This window comes from Chamaea fasciata, unplaced genomic scaffold (assembly GCF_029207755.1).
Source record: "Chamaea fasciata isolate MVZ Bird 193981 ecotype frontalis unplaced genomic scaffold, bChaFas1.0.hap1 SCAF_23, whole genome shotgun sequence".
Classification (NCBI taxonomy): Eukaryota; Metazoa; Chordata; class Aves; order Passeriformes; family Sylviidae; genus Chamaea; species Chamaea fasciata.
In genome coordinates this window covers 1,054,626-1,074,243 of record NW_027094108.1, presented here as the reverse complement: position 1 = coordinate 1,074,243, position 19,618 = coordinate 1,054,626, and the positions used below count along the sequence as shown (strand labels likewise).

The 19,618-nt window shown below is 51.1% G+C and overlaps 1 protein-coding gene across 2 annotated transcripts in view; it reads right to left on the bottom strand.

The window, feature by feature from the left end:
* Positions 1 to 19,618, bottom strand: part of RERE (arginine-glutamic acid dipeptide repeats) — a 180,213-nt gene that overhangs the window by 10,654 nt on the left and 149,941 nt on the right. For both annotated transcript variants that reach the window (XM_066202941.1, XM_066202940.1), the window contains exons 12-14: positions 4,424 to 4,586; positions 2,332 to 2,424; positions 1,385 to 1,584 (exon numbers count right to left, since the gene is read on the bottom strand). In XM_066202941.1, the coding sequence (XP_066059038.1) occupies positions 1,385 to 1,584; positions 2,332 to 2,424; positions 4,424 to 4,586 (456 nt within the window). The remainder of the gene's footprint in view (positions 1 to 1,384; positions 1,585 to 2,331; positions 2,425 to 4,423; positions 4,587 to 19,618) is intronic.

Genomic DNA, 19,618 nt, shown 5'->3' with positions numbered 1-19,618 from the left:
TCTGCCCAGCCTCCTCTGGGGTAAAACACAGCCAGGTCACACTGCCCAGCTTCCTCTGGGGGAAAACACAGCCAGGTCACACTGCCCAGCCTCCTCTGGGGTAAAACACAGCCAGGTCAGCTCTGCCCAGCCTCCTCTGGGGGTAAAACACAGCCAGGTCACACTACCCAGCCTCCTCTGGGGGTAAAACACAGCCAGGTCAGCTCTGCCCAGCCTCCTCTGGGGGTAAAACACAGCCAGGTCAGCTCTGCCCAGCCTCCTCTGGGGTAAAACACAGCCAGGTCACACTGCCCAGCCTCCTCTGGGGGAAAACACAGCCAGGTCACACTGCCCAGCCTCCCAGAGCTCTGCCTCAGCAGAACACACCCCTGGCACAGCCTGGGAGCGAAAACCCAGAGCATTTCACCCTGTTTTTACACTTCTTCCTTCAAAGTTCGGCTGGGCTCAAATGTAAAAAGAGGCAAATCCTTAACCTGTCCACTCACAGACATTAAGTGCTGATTATTTCATTAGCAGAGTCTGTCAGAAGTGGCTTTTAGGAAGATGTTCCAATGCACAGCACACACACACAGGGGTGCACAAGGCAGGAGAGGACCCCCATGTTCCATTAAGACCACTCCATCTGTTGGCAGTCAAGGCCAAGGTCTAAACCTTCAGTTGCAGTGTGCTCCTGTTGTGCAGGAAGGGGTCAGTAGAGTACATTTCAATAATTAAAGCTGTTCCCCTGCCATTTTGGCAGGTTTTTGGAGGACTGGCTACCAAGGAAGCCATGGAGCCAACACTCCCCATGAGTGGAGCCTCACGAGGTATTTAGATTCAATGGTCACACCATCCTGTTCAGAAAGATCGAGAGGGGAGAGCAAGGAAAGAAATCTATCTGCTGCTTTCTATCAGCTACACCCAACTCCAAGATCAATGAATCACCGGCTGCCAGAGCCCTCACAAATGCCACACTCCCAGGAAGGCTCCTGCTGCCCCGCCCAAGGAACAACTCAGAGCACAGAGGCACAGCTGAGCTCTCTGGAGGGCAGACACTGCAACTCCAGGAACACGAGGAGACCACATGAACAGCGTCTCGTTTTTCTGAACTCCTCCCAAGGGCATGACTGTGACAGGATGCAGCTGGGAGGAGGACATCTGTAATGCACTGTCAATGCCCCCTTAGGATGACAGCCCACTGCCAGTCATTACAGAGAAAGAGCACAGCTCGCAGGGACATTCCGTCTCTGTTTTCCATCTCCTTTTTCCAGAGAAAGCCTCAGCAGAGCTCCCCGTGGCACACACAGATGCAGCAGCAGCAGCAGGCACAGCCCCCGGGGCAAACCAGCCACACTTCAGGGCTCTGCCTCCTTTCACCCCCTGCCTTAAAGAGGGTGAAACCCACCGAGCCTCGACTCCGCCGTGTCCTCATGCTATGCTTCCCGCTGAGGCCATCATCTTCCTCTTTCACGGGCTTGAACATAAAGGGTGGAGGGTCCACGGGCTTCTCGATGGGCGGCAGCTCCCCGTACTTCTTGAAGTGGATCCGACAGTCCGTGCACAGCAGGATGTTCTCCCGGCCGCCGTGGTGCCAGTCCTTGGAGGCTTGAGGCAGGGAAAGCGACAGCTCAGCAACTCACAGAGCACCCCAGCCCCAGCACAAAACACAGGGAATTGTTAAAAACAAGGTACAGCTACAAAACCCAGCTGCTTTTCTATGGGAAAGAGTGTGGGAGAAGTTTCTGGACAAGTTTGTCCTGTCCCAGTGCGCATCGTCAGTATTCAATTTACAAACTGCGGTTGTTTGCTTGAGAAACTACAGCTTTGAGGCACAGAAAGAATTCTTATCTGCTCTACCTGGGAGCTGACAAGCAGCTGTTGCTCTCCAAAGCTGTGGTTTCTGCTAGAGAAGCGAGCCCTGAACCTCTTATTTTCTTCCTCATTCTGGAGCTCCCACTTCCATCTGCAAATGCCCCAACACCAGGCCACCTCCAGGAACAGCCACAGGAACGGGGCTGATGCACGGGAGACTTGGTGCAGCATCCCAGGAGGTTTTGCGTGTGCCAGGCCCAGCCCAGCACTGACTCATTATGTCACAAATTGATTACATAGATTATGGATTATGCAGATTTACTCCTGTCTGAATGTCTACCTCGGGGTTCTCCTTTGTCACCGCAGTATTAATTTGCAATGGCAAAGCCTGATTAACTCAGTTAGGAACGCTGCGTAGTTGAGCTGATTCACCCCCACGCTGCTGCGAGCAGCTGTGGCAGCACAGGAGCTGCTCCTGCCGCCTGCAGCCGCCCCCCCAGGCCCAGCAGAGGGGAGAAGGCAGCAGGGACTGGGACATACTGGTGGTGAAGCAGTGGCGGCAGGCGTAGCCCTTCAGCTCCTGCTCGCTGTCCTCGCTGTCAAAGTCATCTTCACTGGCCGAGCTCAAGTCCACTGAGGGTGGGAGGAAGAGGAAAACGGGAAATGAACACTCAGCAGCGTTTTCTGTTTCCTCCTACTTGGCTAAAGAAAGCATTAAGTAAAATAGATCGTGACTCCCGACGCCCACCCTGCCTTGCATGGCCATTTCTTCTGATTTTTCAAAGTGAGCAAAACCAGACCTCGTCCCTCTGCAGGTTAAAGGAGGATTCCAGGAATGCACCAAGGGATACAACTCCTGGAACTTCTGATTCAGCACATGGTACGTTTCCAGGTAAGCTGTCATTCAAATACCATCCATGCTGAGTTCAAGAGGCTGTGCTGCAAAGCCACAATGTTCAAGAGAAAAGGGATTTATCTCTAGAATCTGGACAAATTTAAAATCAAATATTCCAGATTTAAAACCTACAAGATTCCAAGAACAGGTCCTGTAGTGGCTTTTCTGGTTTTTATTTTGTTACCCAGCAGTGAAGGTGTTTGTGGGTGGAGGAATCAATGCTTACATACCATGGACCTGTTTGAAAAACACGTTGTGATTCTTTTGGATGAGAGGCACTAAAAGATAACTAACACCAGCTTTCCTGCTCTTACTGCAGGGCTCAAAGTTTTAACTTGTAACATTGCAAGAATGTCATGTTTAGAAGAAGAAGAGGACATGCAAAGGGTCCCTTTCCTTTGTGGCTAATTAGCTGATTACAGATCTGCGAGCTCAAAGGCAGCATCTGAACCACTGAAAATATGCAGACATCACAAAAACTGTGTCTTACCTTCTAAACACCTCAGAAGTAAATATTTCCCTTTTGAGAGCACTGCATTTTTCTAGTCCCACCACTATAAATTCACAACGTAACAAGGCTATAATCTGGCACAAGCAGGAAGCCCTCTGGCTTCTTCTGTTCGAATCTTTAATTAGAAGAGAAGTCCTTGATGCAGGAACAGTGTTTTTCTAAAGGCTCCAAGAGGATGTTTTGTACATGCAGGTTACAGTTTATGGATTAAAGCTTACAGATTCTCCAGGACTTGCCATCAGCATTTGTCAGCAACTCGTTATCCTTCAAATTAACACCGGGTTACATTTAATAGCTACCACTGCTGTAATTCCTACATTAATACTTGCAGGTGTTCAAACCCTGACTGCAGAGCTGACCCCAGGCTAGCACTTGCTTTCTTTGGCTAAATGAATTTTTATTCTCATCCTGCAGTCGGATCCATAAGGATGGGTCCTCCCAGCCATGTGAGCTGGGATTGAGCTGTGGAGTCCGGATCCTCACTCCTTGTGCACACAGAGATCAGCAGTAAATCCTACCAGTTCAGCAGGGAAAAGCTCCCAGCCCTTTCCTGCCCCTTCCCTCCCTCCCTTCTACCCGGGCAGGAATTCTGTGTCCTGTCTGCTCACCACATCCTCCACCTGCCCACGTTCATTTTTACACCTGCCTATCTGCCCCTTTTCTCTGTGAGGCTCGTGGGTTTAGACAGACTTCACCCTCACAGGGTAACAAACCCTTCCCAAATGGACAAAGGTTCCCATCCCCGAACGGGCCCCGTGCAATGCAGGCACTGCTCTGGGGAATTGCTCCCGGGTTGGACACTTCTGCTCCAGGCAAGGCCAAGGCTCCCTCAAGGCTCCCTAAGACACTGCTGGCTGCAGCAGAAGGCAAGGGCCACCCCCAAGGATGGAAGGGACTTCCTTGCAAAGCCAGGGAAGACTTTCCCTCCTTCCTTCCCTCTTTCTGTGTTTTCCAACCCCCGTTACTGTAATAAGCCCGGAGAAAATACACCACAACACCAAGAGAAGGAGTAGGGGAATCCAACCCCAGGGCAGCGTTTCCATCCTTACAGGATGCCAAAGGACTGCACAGAGCACTGGGTGATCAAAGCCACCTCCCACGTTCCGGCGCGGGGAGGACAGAGAGGGAACCGCCCCAACTCCGTTTCCCCGCTGTCCCCTCGGAGGCGCAGCACCCCTGCGTCACTGCAGCTGCCTGCAGGTGCCCAGGCCTCGGGCTGCACTCACAGAACTCGCTGGACGGGGGCCTGGAGGGGGTGTTGACCGGCGTGGAGGCGGTGCGGGTTTTGATCCTGCGGAACACGGCCTGGCGCCGGTGCCGCCGGTGCGCGCGCGAGCTCGCCGCCTCGGGGGTCTTCTTCCAGTAGTAATAGAAGGTGATCAGCTCCCCCTGCAAACACACAACATGGCTGTTAGAGGGACACCAAACCTGGCCTGGCAGCTCTCTGCCTCCCCTGGCTCTCTGGGCTTTTTCCAGGAAGGATCAGGATGTGTTTCAGGCAGGAAAAAGAACTATTTAGGCAAGACACACACACGGGAAAAAAACCCCTCGTTATTTTTTGCTTGCTTTAGCAGAGGAGGGAAGTAAGTAAATGAATGCTTTTTCACTCCTCCCCTAGGAAAGGAGAGAGGTTGGGAAGCACCAGGAGCCAGCCTCCACCTGGATGCTGCTGGTGGGCAGTGCTTCAGAAGAGGGTGCCCTTGTGTCACTGTCAGCATCCCCTGACACCTCTGCTCCTGAGCTCTGACAACTTCAACAACCATCCCAAACCTGCCACAACTCCTGCTGTCCACAGAGAGAACGATGCTCAGCCCAAACAGACCCTGCCATTTCTGCCAACCTACATTCCACAGACAGGAATTGTGTAAGGAGCCCAGAGTTGGAGTAAAAACACGTTCAACAACAAGTCTGTAACTGTAACACAACCCTACCACACTAAATCGTGTTTTAATTTGAATATATATACCCACATCTAAATTAATTAAGCAGTTAAAAGAGCACACCTAGAGAAATGAGTGATAATTTCACAGCATAATGAATCTGGCTTACATTCAGGAAGTGCAGCAGCTGCCATTCAAACCCGCGGATGCAATGCTGAACCAAAGAACAGCATGTGGTTTTAATCTCTTTTCTCTTACTTTGAAACCCCATCATTTCCTGGCGACTTGTCTGCCTCTAAGGTAAAAGGTGTTGTTGCTTTCAAGTTGCAAGAGAAGAACGGAGAAGTTCTAACCAGCCCCTTGAAAAAAATCAACATCAGAACAAACATACCTGAATTGCCCGCAAAAAGGGTTTTCTTTGAACTGGGTTTTATGTGATCAAATAACCTCAGCCCGCTGCCCCCGTGGGGAAATCCTGCAGCCCCTGCTCCGGGCAGAGCAGGAGTTAACTCCAATAACGACCCTGCCTGAATCCAAACCCTCCCCAGGGCCCCAAACAAGCAATTACAGCCACAACCAATACCTGCACCACTGAAACACTCCGAAGACAAAGGGAGGATGTTGTTCTAGACATTAACTGCTGACATTTAAGACACTGAAGAATTTTACCAGTGCCTAATTTAAAAATAGAAACCCCAGAAGAAAGAACACGACCACAACGGTGATTTCTGGCAAGAGGCAGAGCAGATCATTTTTAATCTGATGATGCCACTGATCCTCACCATGGAGCTGGACTGTGTTTGTGTATTATATATTGAAGTAACACATATTCAGAGTGAGGGCTGGTGAGGAGGAGCAAGTGGGAAAAACGTTACCTACAATTCTGGATTCTGAAGGACAGAAGCCCTACTAAAAATATTAAAGATGTGTTTCCTGCAGAGAATCTGAACTGGCTGGTGATGAACACGTACCCCACGGCAAACTGGGCAGAAGAGGAGTTGTGAGCCCAGCACCCTGCTCTGCTCCTGCCTGCTCCCTGCACGTGTTTGCTTTAGAAATACCACTTCCCTGAGCCCGTTCAGTGGGCTCAAAGTCCACCCAGGCCAGCTGTTTGTCCACTTGGGGACATGCCTGTGCCAGGCGCCAGGCTGGCCTCTGCTGGGAGGCTTTTGCAACGCTCTGCACAGGCAGAAAGTCTCTTGCAAATGAAACCAGTCCTTTTTAACCTGTAAATTCATTTGTATCAAATCTGAAGGTGTCAGAACCAAGGAGAGAGCCAGTAAATCCCCTGTGTTTATGTCAGTGAATTAATGTGTCCTCTGGCAGGGCAACAGCAGAGCACAAACCAATCTGTTCGGCTCCCACCATAAAAGAGGGAATGGGAACCTATTAGAGCTCCATTTACACGTTGCAAAGCCACCCGGTCCCAAGGGAAGTTCAACGACTTACACATGCAGATCATAAACCAAACTTTTAAAAAGAAATGGTGGGTATTTATGGAAAATGCCAACCTCTTGACCATAATGCCTTTTCCCCCTGAGACTCGCTCAGAAGTGCAGCCACAACCGTACACGGGTAAAGATGAAGTCTGTTTATTCAACAACCAGTTTTACCCCAGCCACGAAAGCTGGACAGATTAAAGGACCGAAGAATGTTCTGTATTTCCAACTCATGGTCAGACTGCAGGAGTGCAGCACTCAGCGAAGGGCTCTGGGAGAAACAGAGAACTCAGAGGGGGAGCACGCACAGAATTCAACATTACACAGACACCCCACTGCAGGAATCCCACGCAAGATCTCCCCAGGCACCCCGCTGCCCAGGACACCACTGTCTGCTGAGGGATTCACTGCTGGAGGGGTCCTGGCAGGATCACCCCCACCGTCCTGGCAGCTGTATGGGTGGCACAAGCTGGAGCACAAAGGGCTAAGCCAGGCGAGCTTTGGGTCCCCAAACACGGAGCAAAACCAGCCTCGCTGCAAGAAGCCAAATGAGCTTTAATCAAACATGCACGGTGCGTGCTGCTGAAAGCCAGGGCACATAAATTCAGGAACAAAAGCTGCTGCAGAAATCAATAGCCTCCTGAAACATTAACACAGGCCAGCATTGATCAAAGGCCCCGGGACAAAAGGCTGCCTTGCAAATGAGCCGCTGGTTTTGCTTGCAAGCAAACAAGAGAGGCATGAACGCCGTGACATGAATGGCCTGTAATGATCATTTCGTTCCCGGTGATCTCACCTCAGCTCACCACAAGGTCTCGCAGTCAGCACATCCCACATCCCTGAGCCGCGGCTGCCCCGGGCAGGGCTGGCCCAGCGGCTCCAAAGCTCTTTTTGTGGCCAGCAGAGCATGCTCCGGGGCCAGCCCTGCCCTGCCGACAGCCCGCGCTGCTCCTCTGGGCGCTCTCTGCACGCCGGCTATTGCCACAAGACACAGCACAGCCGAGCTAAAGCAGCCTGAGCCAGCCCCCGTGTCACCACGGGACTGGCTCAGCTCGGGGGGGAGTGACACCCCTCTAAGGAGAGGTAATTTATTCCTCAGTTAGGGTGACTGGAGCGTGCCACATGCACGGAAGATGCTGTTGATGCCCTCCCAAACCACCTCCAAGGCCCAGCTTTTTCTCTTCCGCCGGTGTGGGGAGAAGATTCCTTTCCCTCCCAGGATTCATGGCTCTCCTCCTGTTGACAGCAGCCTCACCTCCACCTGACACACCACCACCTCCTTCTCCTGCACGAACAACGCCCGGTGCCACGCTAACATCAGATGAACTGTCCCGAACACGCAGAAAGCAAAATGAGAAGCATTATTCAGGCTTTTAGCACCACGTTTTCCCTCACAACACCTACATTCCCAAGTTTCACAAGGCAGAGGGGACTGATCCTCAGTAAAAAAACCGATTCAGCTTTCACCAGCTCTGAAATACATCCCCAGCTCACGACTCAAGTCTCCTGCCTCCTCCTGCCAAGGCCATTTCACCCCACGTTGTAGGTGCATATAAAAAAGTCACACTTCATCTCCTTTCAGCTCCGTTCTGCAGATTATTTTTGCAGAGGAAGATGTGGCTCAGATCCCTCCTGCAGGAGCTCAGAGAGGGGAGGTCTCCCCGCCGAACTCCGAGCTGACACCTGGAGCGGTGCGAGCCCTCACCTGTCTCAGAGGTGAGCAGGGGGCTCGAGCAGGGGGCTGTCCTGGCCGGGGGACACCTCTCCCACTGTTTTCACTCTCACCTGCGTGTTCTTGCAGCTCCATCCTTCCCCCAAGCACAGCACCCCCAGCAGAGCAGCCCCTCTACCTGCACACCCTCAGCAAGCCCTGCTTCCTCCTTATCAGCAGTTCTCAAATGCCAAATCCACAGGCGTGCCCCGTGTTTGTGCTCGGCCTTGCCCCGGGTAAACAAAGGATTCAGGCTGCGTGTGCATCCCCGGACGGGAAGGTTCTGACAGCCCTGCAGCGGCTCCTGTGCAGCCGATCACACACACACATCAACTTCCCTTCGAGTATCTGTTAGGGTATAACACAGTGAGCAAACACAATAATTGCTGTTTAATTTCCCCAGAGCCGAGCTCTGCCAGGGAGGGGAAAGAAAAAAAAAAAAAATACATGGGGGAGGGGAATAGCTTTGCTGTAATGAAAGAGGAAAGGTAAATGACAGCACTCCTCAATGGCTGTAAGCAGCCATGGCAGAGCAGAGGGGAGCAGATTGTCCAGCTGTGGCCTTAATGAATTCACAATCTTTCTGGAATGCCTCAAGATTTTATTAAGTCAACTCAATTTAGCTAATACTCTTGTAAAGTCCTGCAGTAAAAACAGTCTCCAGCGCTTCCCTCCTCCACTGGATCCCCTGGCACAGGCTGGCTCCCAGCATCTGCTGCAGGGCAGGAGCAGGAACAGGGCTTTGGATCACGGCCGTGGGTGGCACACAGGGCCACTCTGCCTCCTGCAGGCCCACAGAACAACCCGGGCACTGTCAGGAGACAAAACTGAAAACATCCAGCCCTCCCATGACACGTGTCACCCCCCAGAGCTGCCACGAGAAGGGGCTGCCCAGGGCAGGGGTGGGAGCACCATCCCTGCAGGGGCTCCCCGAACAGGGAACGTGGCTCAGCAGTGACCATGGCAGGTCAAACCTCGGACTCGATGATCCTGGAGGGCTTTTCCAGCCTCAATGATTCTATCCTGGTTCTTTTTACCAATCCATGCCCAGAGAGAGGAAAGGTGGGACTCTGACCAAGCCGAAGGACTGAGAACACGCAGCAGGGCCGAGAGGAGCAGCTGTGTGCAGCTCCAGGAGCTGAACTTGGCCATTTCTCCAGCGTGAAGCTCGGAGCCTCTGCCAGCCATGACAAATACGTTTGCACATGCTCTAATTAAGCAGTAAGTCTCAGCAGCTTGTTCAGTAGCACTGATTAATGCCCACCTTGGGTGCACAGGAATCCTGCATATTCCAACACGTTACTGAGGTTTTAAGAGAGGCTTTTAAAAAATCAAGCAATATTTTACTTAACACTACGAAAAAAAAAGCCCATTAAAAATCGTGGGATGGTCTCTAAGGAATCCCCTGCCGCTCTCAGTTCTCTGGCAGGTTTTAGAAGTACAGCCTTTACCTCGCCGCTCCTCTGGCCATTTGTTATCTCCTGGATGGCAGCACAGCCCTGTCCCCACGGCCCCTGCTAGGAACTCCACCTCCGGTTTGGGGAGATTGGCTGCCCCCCACTGTCTCCCTGCTCTGCACACAGCAAGGTGAAGCTCTCTGCTTTCATGTTTTTATCTGGAACTCCTGGCAAACAGGCTGGGCGAGTGGGAATCCAAAGAGGAGACAGGTGTGTAACAAACCCAGGCTGACTCCTTGGGTTTTATGCTGTCAATTTACTCCCAACACAGGAACAGTCACAGAATTTCCTGGGAACCCAGCCGAGGCTCCATCTGCATCTTCTGGAGTTCATTTTGCTGTGGAAAAAACCTGCAGTCAGACAGAGCTTTATGCTTTCTAATTGTTTCTGCTAAACCAGGGCTGGTACCCTGCTTAGTCCTCCACTCACCAGGGGAAGAGGGAGCTCCTCTCTCCTACAAATGAAGATTCTGTCTGAAGAGCTGCCACAGGTCCTGAGAGAACTGGGACACTCCTGGGAGTGCCAAAATAAGCTTGGAACCTGAAGATTTCACTCCCAAGTTCCTTGAGCAGTGAAGAGACTGGAATAATTTCACCGTGCATGTCACCTAAACACACAGGTCACACTTCTGTAATCGCCCCAGGAGAATGTATTTGCCCTTCTTAACTCCTACTAATTCTTCCACATAATGGGTGAGTAATGGAATCACTGTTAGAGGAGAGAGTCAGTGCAGGGACTGCAAAGTCAGAGGGAGAAAAGGAGCGGAATACATGAGCTGGATGTAAATAATCTCCCCTTCAAAACTAACATTATCTGCAGCAACACAGCAACATCCCACCACTCTGCAGCATCTTCCATTTGATGACAAAGCCAACGAAGTTTCACAAATTAAGTCCCAGCACACCCTTTTGAAGTTTTATGGCGTGGGGAGACAAAGACACAGAAGATTTATAAATTGGCCGAGATCAATCCTGAGTGGGAAGGACAATTGTGCCGATTAACCTCCAACTCTGTGAGCAGCTCCAGCACTGACAGCCTCTGAAATTCCTCCGTAATTCCAACCCAGGCCTACTGCACAGGCTTATCCATCCTTACTAAGCACATGAGTGCTCAGCATTCACTTTCCTTTTGCCCCAAACACAAGCTGCTCGTTCTCACAGCTTCCACCCCTGGTTCACTCCTGCCTCTACGGCTCTAGCAAGCCACAGAGAAATCAAAATTTTCCCCCCAAAAAACACCAGTGACTCCTCCCTGTGCCACATCTAACTCACCCTTTCCACACAGTTCATTTGTCCATCTTTTCCAGTGTTTGTAATTAAGGCTGCGCAAACTGGCAGCAAATAAGATAATTAACATTCTATGGAACTTACTCTCGCTACCGGCTCCACGCAAACAATTCTTTTTTCCCTCCATTTTTAGGGATTTAAGTCGCAGCTTTAACAGCTCTGCAGAACAAATGCAAAGCACACTGGGGCATTGTTTTAAGGCTGAGCCCCAGTTAAAAGCTGCCGCCCCTCTCTGTCAGGCCAGAATGGAAAGCAAGCTTTTGTAATTAAGGCTTCTTCCTCCAGAGACTCCTCTTTGTTAATCACCAGAGCTCCCAATCCCCACAGGAGCTCACACACTGTTGGCTGCATCCATTATTAATTATTAGAGCCTGTCCTTAGCAGTGGCAGTGGTGGCTCTCCCTGCCAGGGTCACCAGGAACATCCCAGGGGCATCTCTGGGGCTGGAGCCAGCACGGGGTTATCACAACAGGGACAGTCTAGGACCTCAGCCTTACACACATTTGTTGAGCATTTATTTTCTACTCAGCTTCCCCGTTGCAACTTGCATCATCAACGTTTCTGGGGTTAGAAATCCCGATTTTCTCGACCACTTCCATCTCCAATAATTTAACTTTCCCCTCTGGCGCTGCACACACCTCTCAGCCTCTGCCCATGTGCAGCACAGGGGGGGATGTTCCCCCCAGCAGAGCCCAATTCTGCAGCACTGCTGGGATGTTCTCACCCCCGAGCCCACACACAGCGCCAGGGAATGAAGCTCACCGTGGTTCTGAGGAACAGAGCTGAAATGCCTCTCAAAGATGGCACAAGGTGCTGTTTTCTTGAGCCAGCAGAGCTTCTGTTCCATTTTACGGCCCACATCAAAGGCCTGGGGTTCACAGCTGGCCCAGGCAGCATCTCCCTGCCAGCCTCTTGTTAAGGGCAACTTCTCAATATCTGAACTCCTCACACACCAGGACGAAAAGGAGAGCAGGATAAATACCCAGATAAATTAATGCCAGTTACTGAGGAAAGCTTCCAGGGCACTGTCTGCACTGGACTGTGTCTTCCCCACTCCCCTTCCACCTCCCCATCAATACTGTTACAATGAGAATTTAGCAGCACAATACCCAGAACAGGATTTGCTCAGTGGAGGTGCCAATTATCCCTTGAACTGCACTCTCCTTTTGGCACCAGCTCGATAATTCAGCTTCTTGATTGGGTATTGCCGGAGTCCAGGCTGTGGAACAAAACCCCATTTCCACATCCCGAGGCCACCTTTCCCAGAGCCTGAGACACATCCCATCTCCCCTCCTTACAGCCAAGGGCCCCGTGGTTCCTGTGGGGGTGTGTCAGGGAGAAGCCAGCCATGAAGCCATAAAGCACTTCCAACCACCACGCTCCAGCCTGTAAACATTTTTCTATTTATCTGCCCTTCATTACACGCACAATCTTATTATCTCTGCACATCCTCAAAGCGACAGCCGTCAGGGTCACCCTATAAAATATACATGGGCAATGTTACATCTAATGACTGGAGCAGGCAGGGAAATGAAGGATGGGAGGAGTGGAAAACCGCAGGATGTTTGAAAGGGATCATCAGTTACATCTGTGCATTTCCTGAGGTGATAATTGAATGACAGTGGCTGGGAGGAAAATCCATTTTTGAGCCTCGGAAAGGACTGTTAAGAAAGAAGTGTTTTTGTGCTGGCAGCATGTAATGGCTGCCAGGAAATGGGAATGGCTCCTTCAGCCACAGCAGCTCCTCTGCTCCGTGGATTTTACACTGGGGCTGGGAACCAGACCCACTATCATCGGCTACTCGAGCCAGTAAAAAAAAATATCGACAGATTTCGGTCATTTCATCTGCCACCCAGACTGCCTGTTGTTGTGGTTTGCACGTCAGCTTTAATTAATTTAAGTGAAAGGCCAATTTGTGAATGTGCATGAGAAAGGGACACTCCGAACACAAGGACAGAGCATTGTCTACTTTCATAATTCCTGTTTAAACAAAGTATTAAAAATTTAATTCTGCTATTCAGCAGGGAACTTAATCCGCCCGCATCTCAGGAAGGTGTACAGATGCTCGTTTGTTTCCCAACAACTGAAATTAGGCTTTGTAACCACCAAGGAGGTTTTACTGGCTCAAAAATATTTTCATTATTTCACCATGGCAGTTTTACAAACAGAATCGAACTATATTTAGCTCCCAGGGAAGTGTCACTTGGGATCAATCGTCCCATCACTGCAGCCCTGCCCTGGGCTGGCTGCGGTGACCCTGCAGGGCTGACCATCACCCTGGGGGTGTCACTGCAGTATTGGCGACGGGCAATTGTAACCCCCACACTCACAGCCCCAGCAGCCACACCAGCACCCCAAAGCTCAGGGAATTCCCCCCCAGATGAGATGGATGCCACCCGGCTGACGTGAAAAGAGGATTCCCAGCGGTGAATTCACCTTGCAGAGCTCATTCCTGGCCCTGCTCAGCTGGCACTGAGCACAGGAGCTCCCAGCTGTCTGTCCAGCCCCAGTTTAAGTCACCCACTGGTCCCTGTGTGGGCAGAGCAGGCTGAACACCCCTCAGCACTCAACCCCTCTGGGGCACCCAGGATGGGCTGGAGGAACGTTCCAATCCGCAGGGAGCTGCGGCCTCCCCGGAACAGCCACATGGAAATCCTACAGCAGTTAGGGGCCAGCAAGGACCGACTGCCTGCTAATTAGAGCTGCTCTTCTGTTTGCTTTCCTGTCTGGAGCTGCCTCCTGGCCTCCCCAGGTTCCATTATACTGGCAGGTTTTGTATTACCAGGTAGTGGACTCTGAGAATCAGACAACGCACCACAAAACCAAGGAAACAAACCCACTCAAATAAACGACAAATGCAGAATCCGAAATCTCGATCTGACTTTCCGTTTTCAACAGGGCAAGGAGAGCCGGGAGGTGAGGAAGAATTAGCCACTTGTGTCTCAAATGACACATTCTGTAGCTGCTTTTATTGAAACACAGAAGTCAGAACTGAAGGTCCACTCGGTCCTGTGACACCCACCAGCAGTGCAGCTGTGCCAGCAGCAGCAGCAGCGTTTGAACTCCTGATGTGTCTGACCACTGACCTGCATTCCACACTTCCATGCACCAGATGTTTTAGGTTTTCCACACACATCTGTGCTCAATCACACAAAGCCTGGCTTGTCAAATGCACACACTCCCCTCCCTGACACAGCTTCCTCCTCTCCGAGCTCGTGACCCGTGGGGGAGCTGCTGGGGTTTAAGAGTTTATTGCAAACACAGCAGCAGACAGAAAATACTGACAATTATATACAGGAGACAAACTCTGTAAAATTATCCACACTGTTCATGAGGAATGGGAAGATTTAATCCCCTGGAAATAACGATTTTAAAAGCCCTCACACCTGGTTACTCCACGATGAAAACTATCAACCCCTGTGATCCCATGCTGAAGACAGACAGAATGTGACCTCTTAATGAACATCACTGGCACAGGATGTCCAACATCTGAGCAGGCCAGATGGAGGAAGAATCCCGTCCACTTTACACCTGGGAAGTATCAAGTGAACTCAGACAAACCAGCAGCTTGTCACTGAAACCTCACCCACGCCACAGAGGGTGAGGGAGGACGGGCTCCTGCCCTGAGTTATGGGCAAAGCAAACACAACCTCTCAGCACAGTCCTTGTCACTAAACCCTGATTTTAAACAGGCTCTGCTCCTCTCAGATCTGGTCCCTGAACAGCTGTTTTCCTTTTACTGCTCTCCAAGATCAGCTCCCTAAACCAGGAGATTTTCTAGATTAAGTGTGCAAGGTTGAGGGCTATTTCAGTGTTTTCCTGTTTATCAGAGCAACATAAGAAAACAGGAATATTGAAGCAGGACATGGAGCAACCCCCCACCCCCAAACCACAAAGAACTGCCACGTAAGCTGCTTATCCCTCCGTTATTGTTGCTTCCCTCCAGTCTCGAATTCTTTCTGTCAGGAAAAATCCTTAGCAAGCAAAATGTAACTAGAAGACAAAGCTAAGAGTTGTAAAGCAGCATTAGGAAGAGCAATTCATTGTAGCTCACTATAATACCTACACAGTGAGCTCAGAAGTGAAAAGAAATCACCAATTCTTCCCAGCTCTGCTCCGCCCCGGTGTCTCCAGCAAACATTAACCCGAGCTGCTCCCTCAGAGCTGGATTTGATCCCCACATCAGGGCTAAGGCAGAAAGGCAGCAGCGATTCAGGGCATGGCTTGGGGCTCTGACTCCTGAGCTCTGGCAAATGGAGCTGCAGCTCAGCCCAGAGCCCTGTCACCCTCCTCGTTCCTCACACCAGCCCTGCAGGGTCTCACCCTGGGAGCTCAGGAATTCTCTCCTGGGACAGCCGGACTGTGCCAGCAGCCCTGGGGACAGGGACAGGCAGGAGGTGACACCACGGATCCCCTGCCCAGCAGGGCAGGGAGGATGAGCTGAATTACAGCTTGAACTCGACACAGCACCAAGGTGTCACAGCCCAAGAGAGAAGCCCTAGAACGGGGAACTTCAGCAGGAAGGAAGATGTTACATCAGCACTTGCTGGCCTCCTCCTCTGGGAGACAGCAAAGCCGCCTGCTTGATGTTTCTACTTGTGTGGCTCTTGGAAGGACAAACTGTTATTAACTGATAAGCTGCAGCCACAGAGTTTCTGAAAGTGTTGAAATATTAATCTCCAAGCCGTACACTGTCTGCAAACAAAATTGCTCACAGAAACGTCCTGCTCTGCTTCATCCCTGAGAGCCGAAACTCCCCACCGCATTCTTCTCTTTAAACTTTGTTTTTCTGAAACAGGTTTACTTCCCCTGTAAACAAACCACCCATCCTGTGGTTCTAGACAAAGCACGACAGCTTTCATCCATTAGAAAGTTTGATTTCATTCTGGATTTCATTGACTGCAGCAAAATATCACACCCTAAATAAACTCAGAAAGATGCAGAGACCCAGAGGCACAACTGAGTGCTGGAAAAAAGCCTGGCATGGATGTTCAGGGTGCTAAATTGGCTGCAATGTGTATGTGTGTGAGTGATAAAAGTGGATTTGGGGGGGGACACATTCTGATTTTCCCTTCTGGCTGCGGAAGATTTCCATTTGTGAAACAAGAGCAGTATTTGACACAGCGCTTGGGCTCGTGGCCAAGCCCAGCAAACAACCACAGGCAGGGCACAAGGAACATTTCCTGCAGAGATGAACACTTGCACCTCCTGTGAGGGGTTTGTCTGCGCTGCCCCATCACATCCATCCTGGAGGAACAGCCTCAGAGGGCCAGGGTGACACTGTGTGTGACAAACCTTCCTGGGAACCCCCAGCTCCTGCCTTTCCCCACCCATCCTGGTCCTTCCAAAGCTTCTCCCAGGCTGGTCCCACCCTCCACAAACTCTGAATTTCACAGCCTTAGGAAAAAAACACAGCCTCAAGATGCCAGTTCCTGTTTAATTCCAAACACATCCAACAGCCCAAGCAGCTGCCACAAGCAAGGCACAGATCCTGCAGTAACAGGGATTTGAGATGTTACACAACTCTGGAAAAGAAACTCCGTGCCATGTGAAAGACACACCACAAAAGCTGTTTTCTCCTTAAGAAACCCCACTTTACTCTGCTGGATCTGCCCACATGTAAGCACAGGGGATGTTCTGAGTGTCTCATGTATCATTCCATAAGTAATTCCAACCCTCCTGCTCTCCCCCTCCTTAAACTCATCCCAGTAACACTGCTGAGACACAGAACCTGGTTTTGGTCCGTCCTTGCAGGTGTTGTTTGTAAGGTAAACAAGCAATTCCTCTCATTATTTCTACTGCTCAGGCTGCACATGTGAAATCAGTCTGGAATTCAGCCCAATCCCACAGGATGTGAGGATAGCCAGGATTCCCTGTGTCTGTACAGTGCTGTCAGCAACCACCACCCAGCACAAAAAGTGGCATCTTTGGGTGGGAACGAAACAAAAGCTGCAATCAAGACACACGTTTTCATCCAAACGCTACTGATGATAAAACTAAAAGGGGAAACGCTGAAAATGATGCAGCAAAACCCTGGAATCTGAGTGGAATTTTTCCACAGTGCTATTTCTCACGGCAGCACTGCCACCTCTTCAAAATGTCCCATGAATCTTTCATACACAAACACACTCAAGAGGCTCCGCAAACACCTGACAGGCAGCTCAGGCACGTAAGGATTCTTACAGGGCTTGTTTTCCAGCATGGAAAATACTCCCAGCCAGCGCAGGCAGTGCCTGGGAATTCCAGGCCTTGCCCAGTCCCAGGGAACGGGACTTTGCAGGGATGAGGAATTCTTCACCTCCAGCTCCCTGCTTTTGGCTGGGCTCTGGAGCACCAGTGACAGCAGAGCTGGGCAGCATCCCAAGGAGAAAACAGGAGCCTGGGGGAGCAGAACAATCCAGGAGTCTGACCCCACTCCCACCCATCCACACACAACGCTGCAGAGAAAAGCAGGGAGTAACTCCTGTGACTTGGTGTAAATCCTAATGAAGCTGAGCTGCCCCGGGGGTACAGCAGGGCAACACTGCAAACCCTCACACCTCGGGGAAACGGGCATGCTGGGTCTGCATCTGAAGCCAGACAAATACTAAAAAAAAAGAAGAGTAGGAGATCAGGGAGCTGCAAAGGAACACCCCTTGCAAATAAAAACCAAATAAAAAGCCCCAACAAACCTCCAACTAATACAAATGGATTTCCTTACAGGAAAGTTACCCTGAGCAGGCAAACACCCGATAACCAGAGCTCAAACAGGCAGAAGTTCCCACAGCACCCATGAAAATTCAAGTTTTCAAAACCATATAAAAAGTGGGAAAAGGTCTGTAAGTGAGTATCACACATAACTGAACGAAAACAGCTAGGCTGCATTTATTCTGGTGTGGTTTACACTTCAAACCCCTACTCCTGGCTGAGCCCAGCAGGCTTCCCCCCAGGAGAGCCCCGAAGCAGCAGGACAGGTTTGTGCTCCTCGTGTTTCCCTAATCCATCACACACGTGCTGCTGCAGAGTGGGCTCCTAACTGCAACCACTGCAGTTGTCAAACACACCAGCAAAGCCCTGGCTGTGCCTCACTGCCTGGCGTTGCTGGGATTCGCTTCCTCAGCAGGCTCAGGACAACCTGCAGCCCGTGACCCAGAGAGGCAGCAGGGCCCAGAGCAGGTGTGGGGCTCAGGTGGGCACAGCGGCTCTGAACCACTGCAGGAATTCATTCCTGGCTGCATGCTGCTTCTCTCCAAAGCTGTTTTCCCTGCATCGCTGAGGGCAGATATCCCAGCCCAAGAGATCCCTGGGGAGCAGGGGAGTGGAGCTGCCAGGAGCCCAGCAGCCTTGGAGCGAGCCTCGTGGACGTTAATTATGACGGAGACAGGGCAAAGCAGCACAGAGGCAACAAAGCACTGGCAGCAGATCACTGACTTCACTCCTCACCTCCCTGCTGCCCTTTCCAAACCCTGCCCATGACACAGAGTGGAAATCCCCTCCGTCTCCTGCAGATCAAGGTGACCTTGGGAAGCCATGGGGAATGACCTCAGGGTCAGGAATGACCTGTCCCCAGCCCTGCCCTGCCTGGGGACTCCCAGTCCCACCCTGCAGGTCTCATTAAGGTCGGGCAGAGCAGATCCAGCAATGTCCATTCCCTGTTTCCCTGCTCCACCTGCAAAGAGCCAACTGCAGGATTATCCCCACGCCAGGGGCTGCCCCTCCTCAGGAGCTGTCCTGTGCCAACACAGCAACTTCACAACTGGAGACTGACCGGAGTATTTGGAATTAAGTTACACCATGGGTCCTTCTGACCGCTGAAGGAGAGAGGATGGATGCTGGAGAGAGACTGAAGCAGAAATCTCTGAAAAATCAGAACTTCTAATTCCTAAAATATGACGTCCCCGCTAGTCTGGGTTTGGGTTGGTTTTTTTGTTGTTGTTCTTGTTGTTGTGGATTTGTTTTGGGGTTTTCTCCTCATTTTGACATGACCTTTGTGGAATGGCAGTGTACTGACTGAGCAGTGCACCAGAAATGCTGTTTATCCACAGCCCGCGGGATTCCATCCGCAACCCCAGCTCAGAGATGACAACCCAAACAGTCAAACATAATGCCAAACTCACTTTTAAACGTTCCCCATACCTTTGCTGTGTAAGTTCCCTTGAAAAGGTCAAAGCAGAACTTCAGCAACTCCAAGAAATCTGAGGCCTGAACTCTGGATTGGCGCAGACATGAAGAGCTGCGCCCGGCCATCCCGAGGTGATTCACAGGTACCCCTTAGGTGTTCCCTAATTGCTGCAGCAGGGCAAACCTGTGCAGCTGCAACCTGTAAATGGCAGCAGGGCAGAGCTGTGACTCAGGACTGGAAACGGGGGCTGAGGGCTGGAAAGGAGCGACTGCAGGAGGGACACACGGAGCAGCCCCGCGGGTTTGTTTCAGCAGCTCTGCTAATGTGCTCCGTGGAAAAGGAGGGACAAGAGGGGTCACTCCCGACCCCAAACAGCAGCTCACAATGTCCTGTCCTACACTCCTGTTAAATAAAACCTTCTCCAAGTAAATGCAGGATTTCCAAATACCTCCTGGGCAGTGCTGGGTTACAACTCTCTGGTTACTCAAGGCCATCAAGGCTTCCCCTCCTCTTCAACCTTTACCTGAAAATCATTTGCATCGTTTTT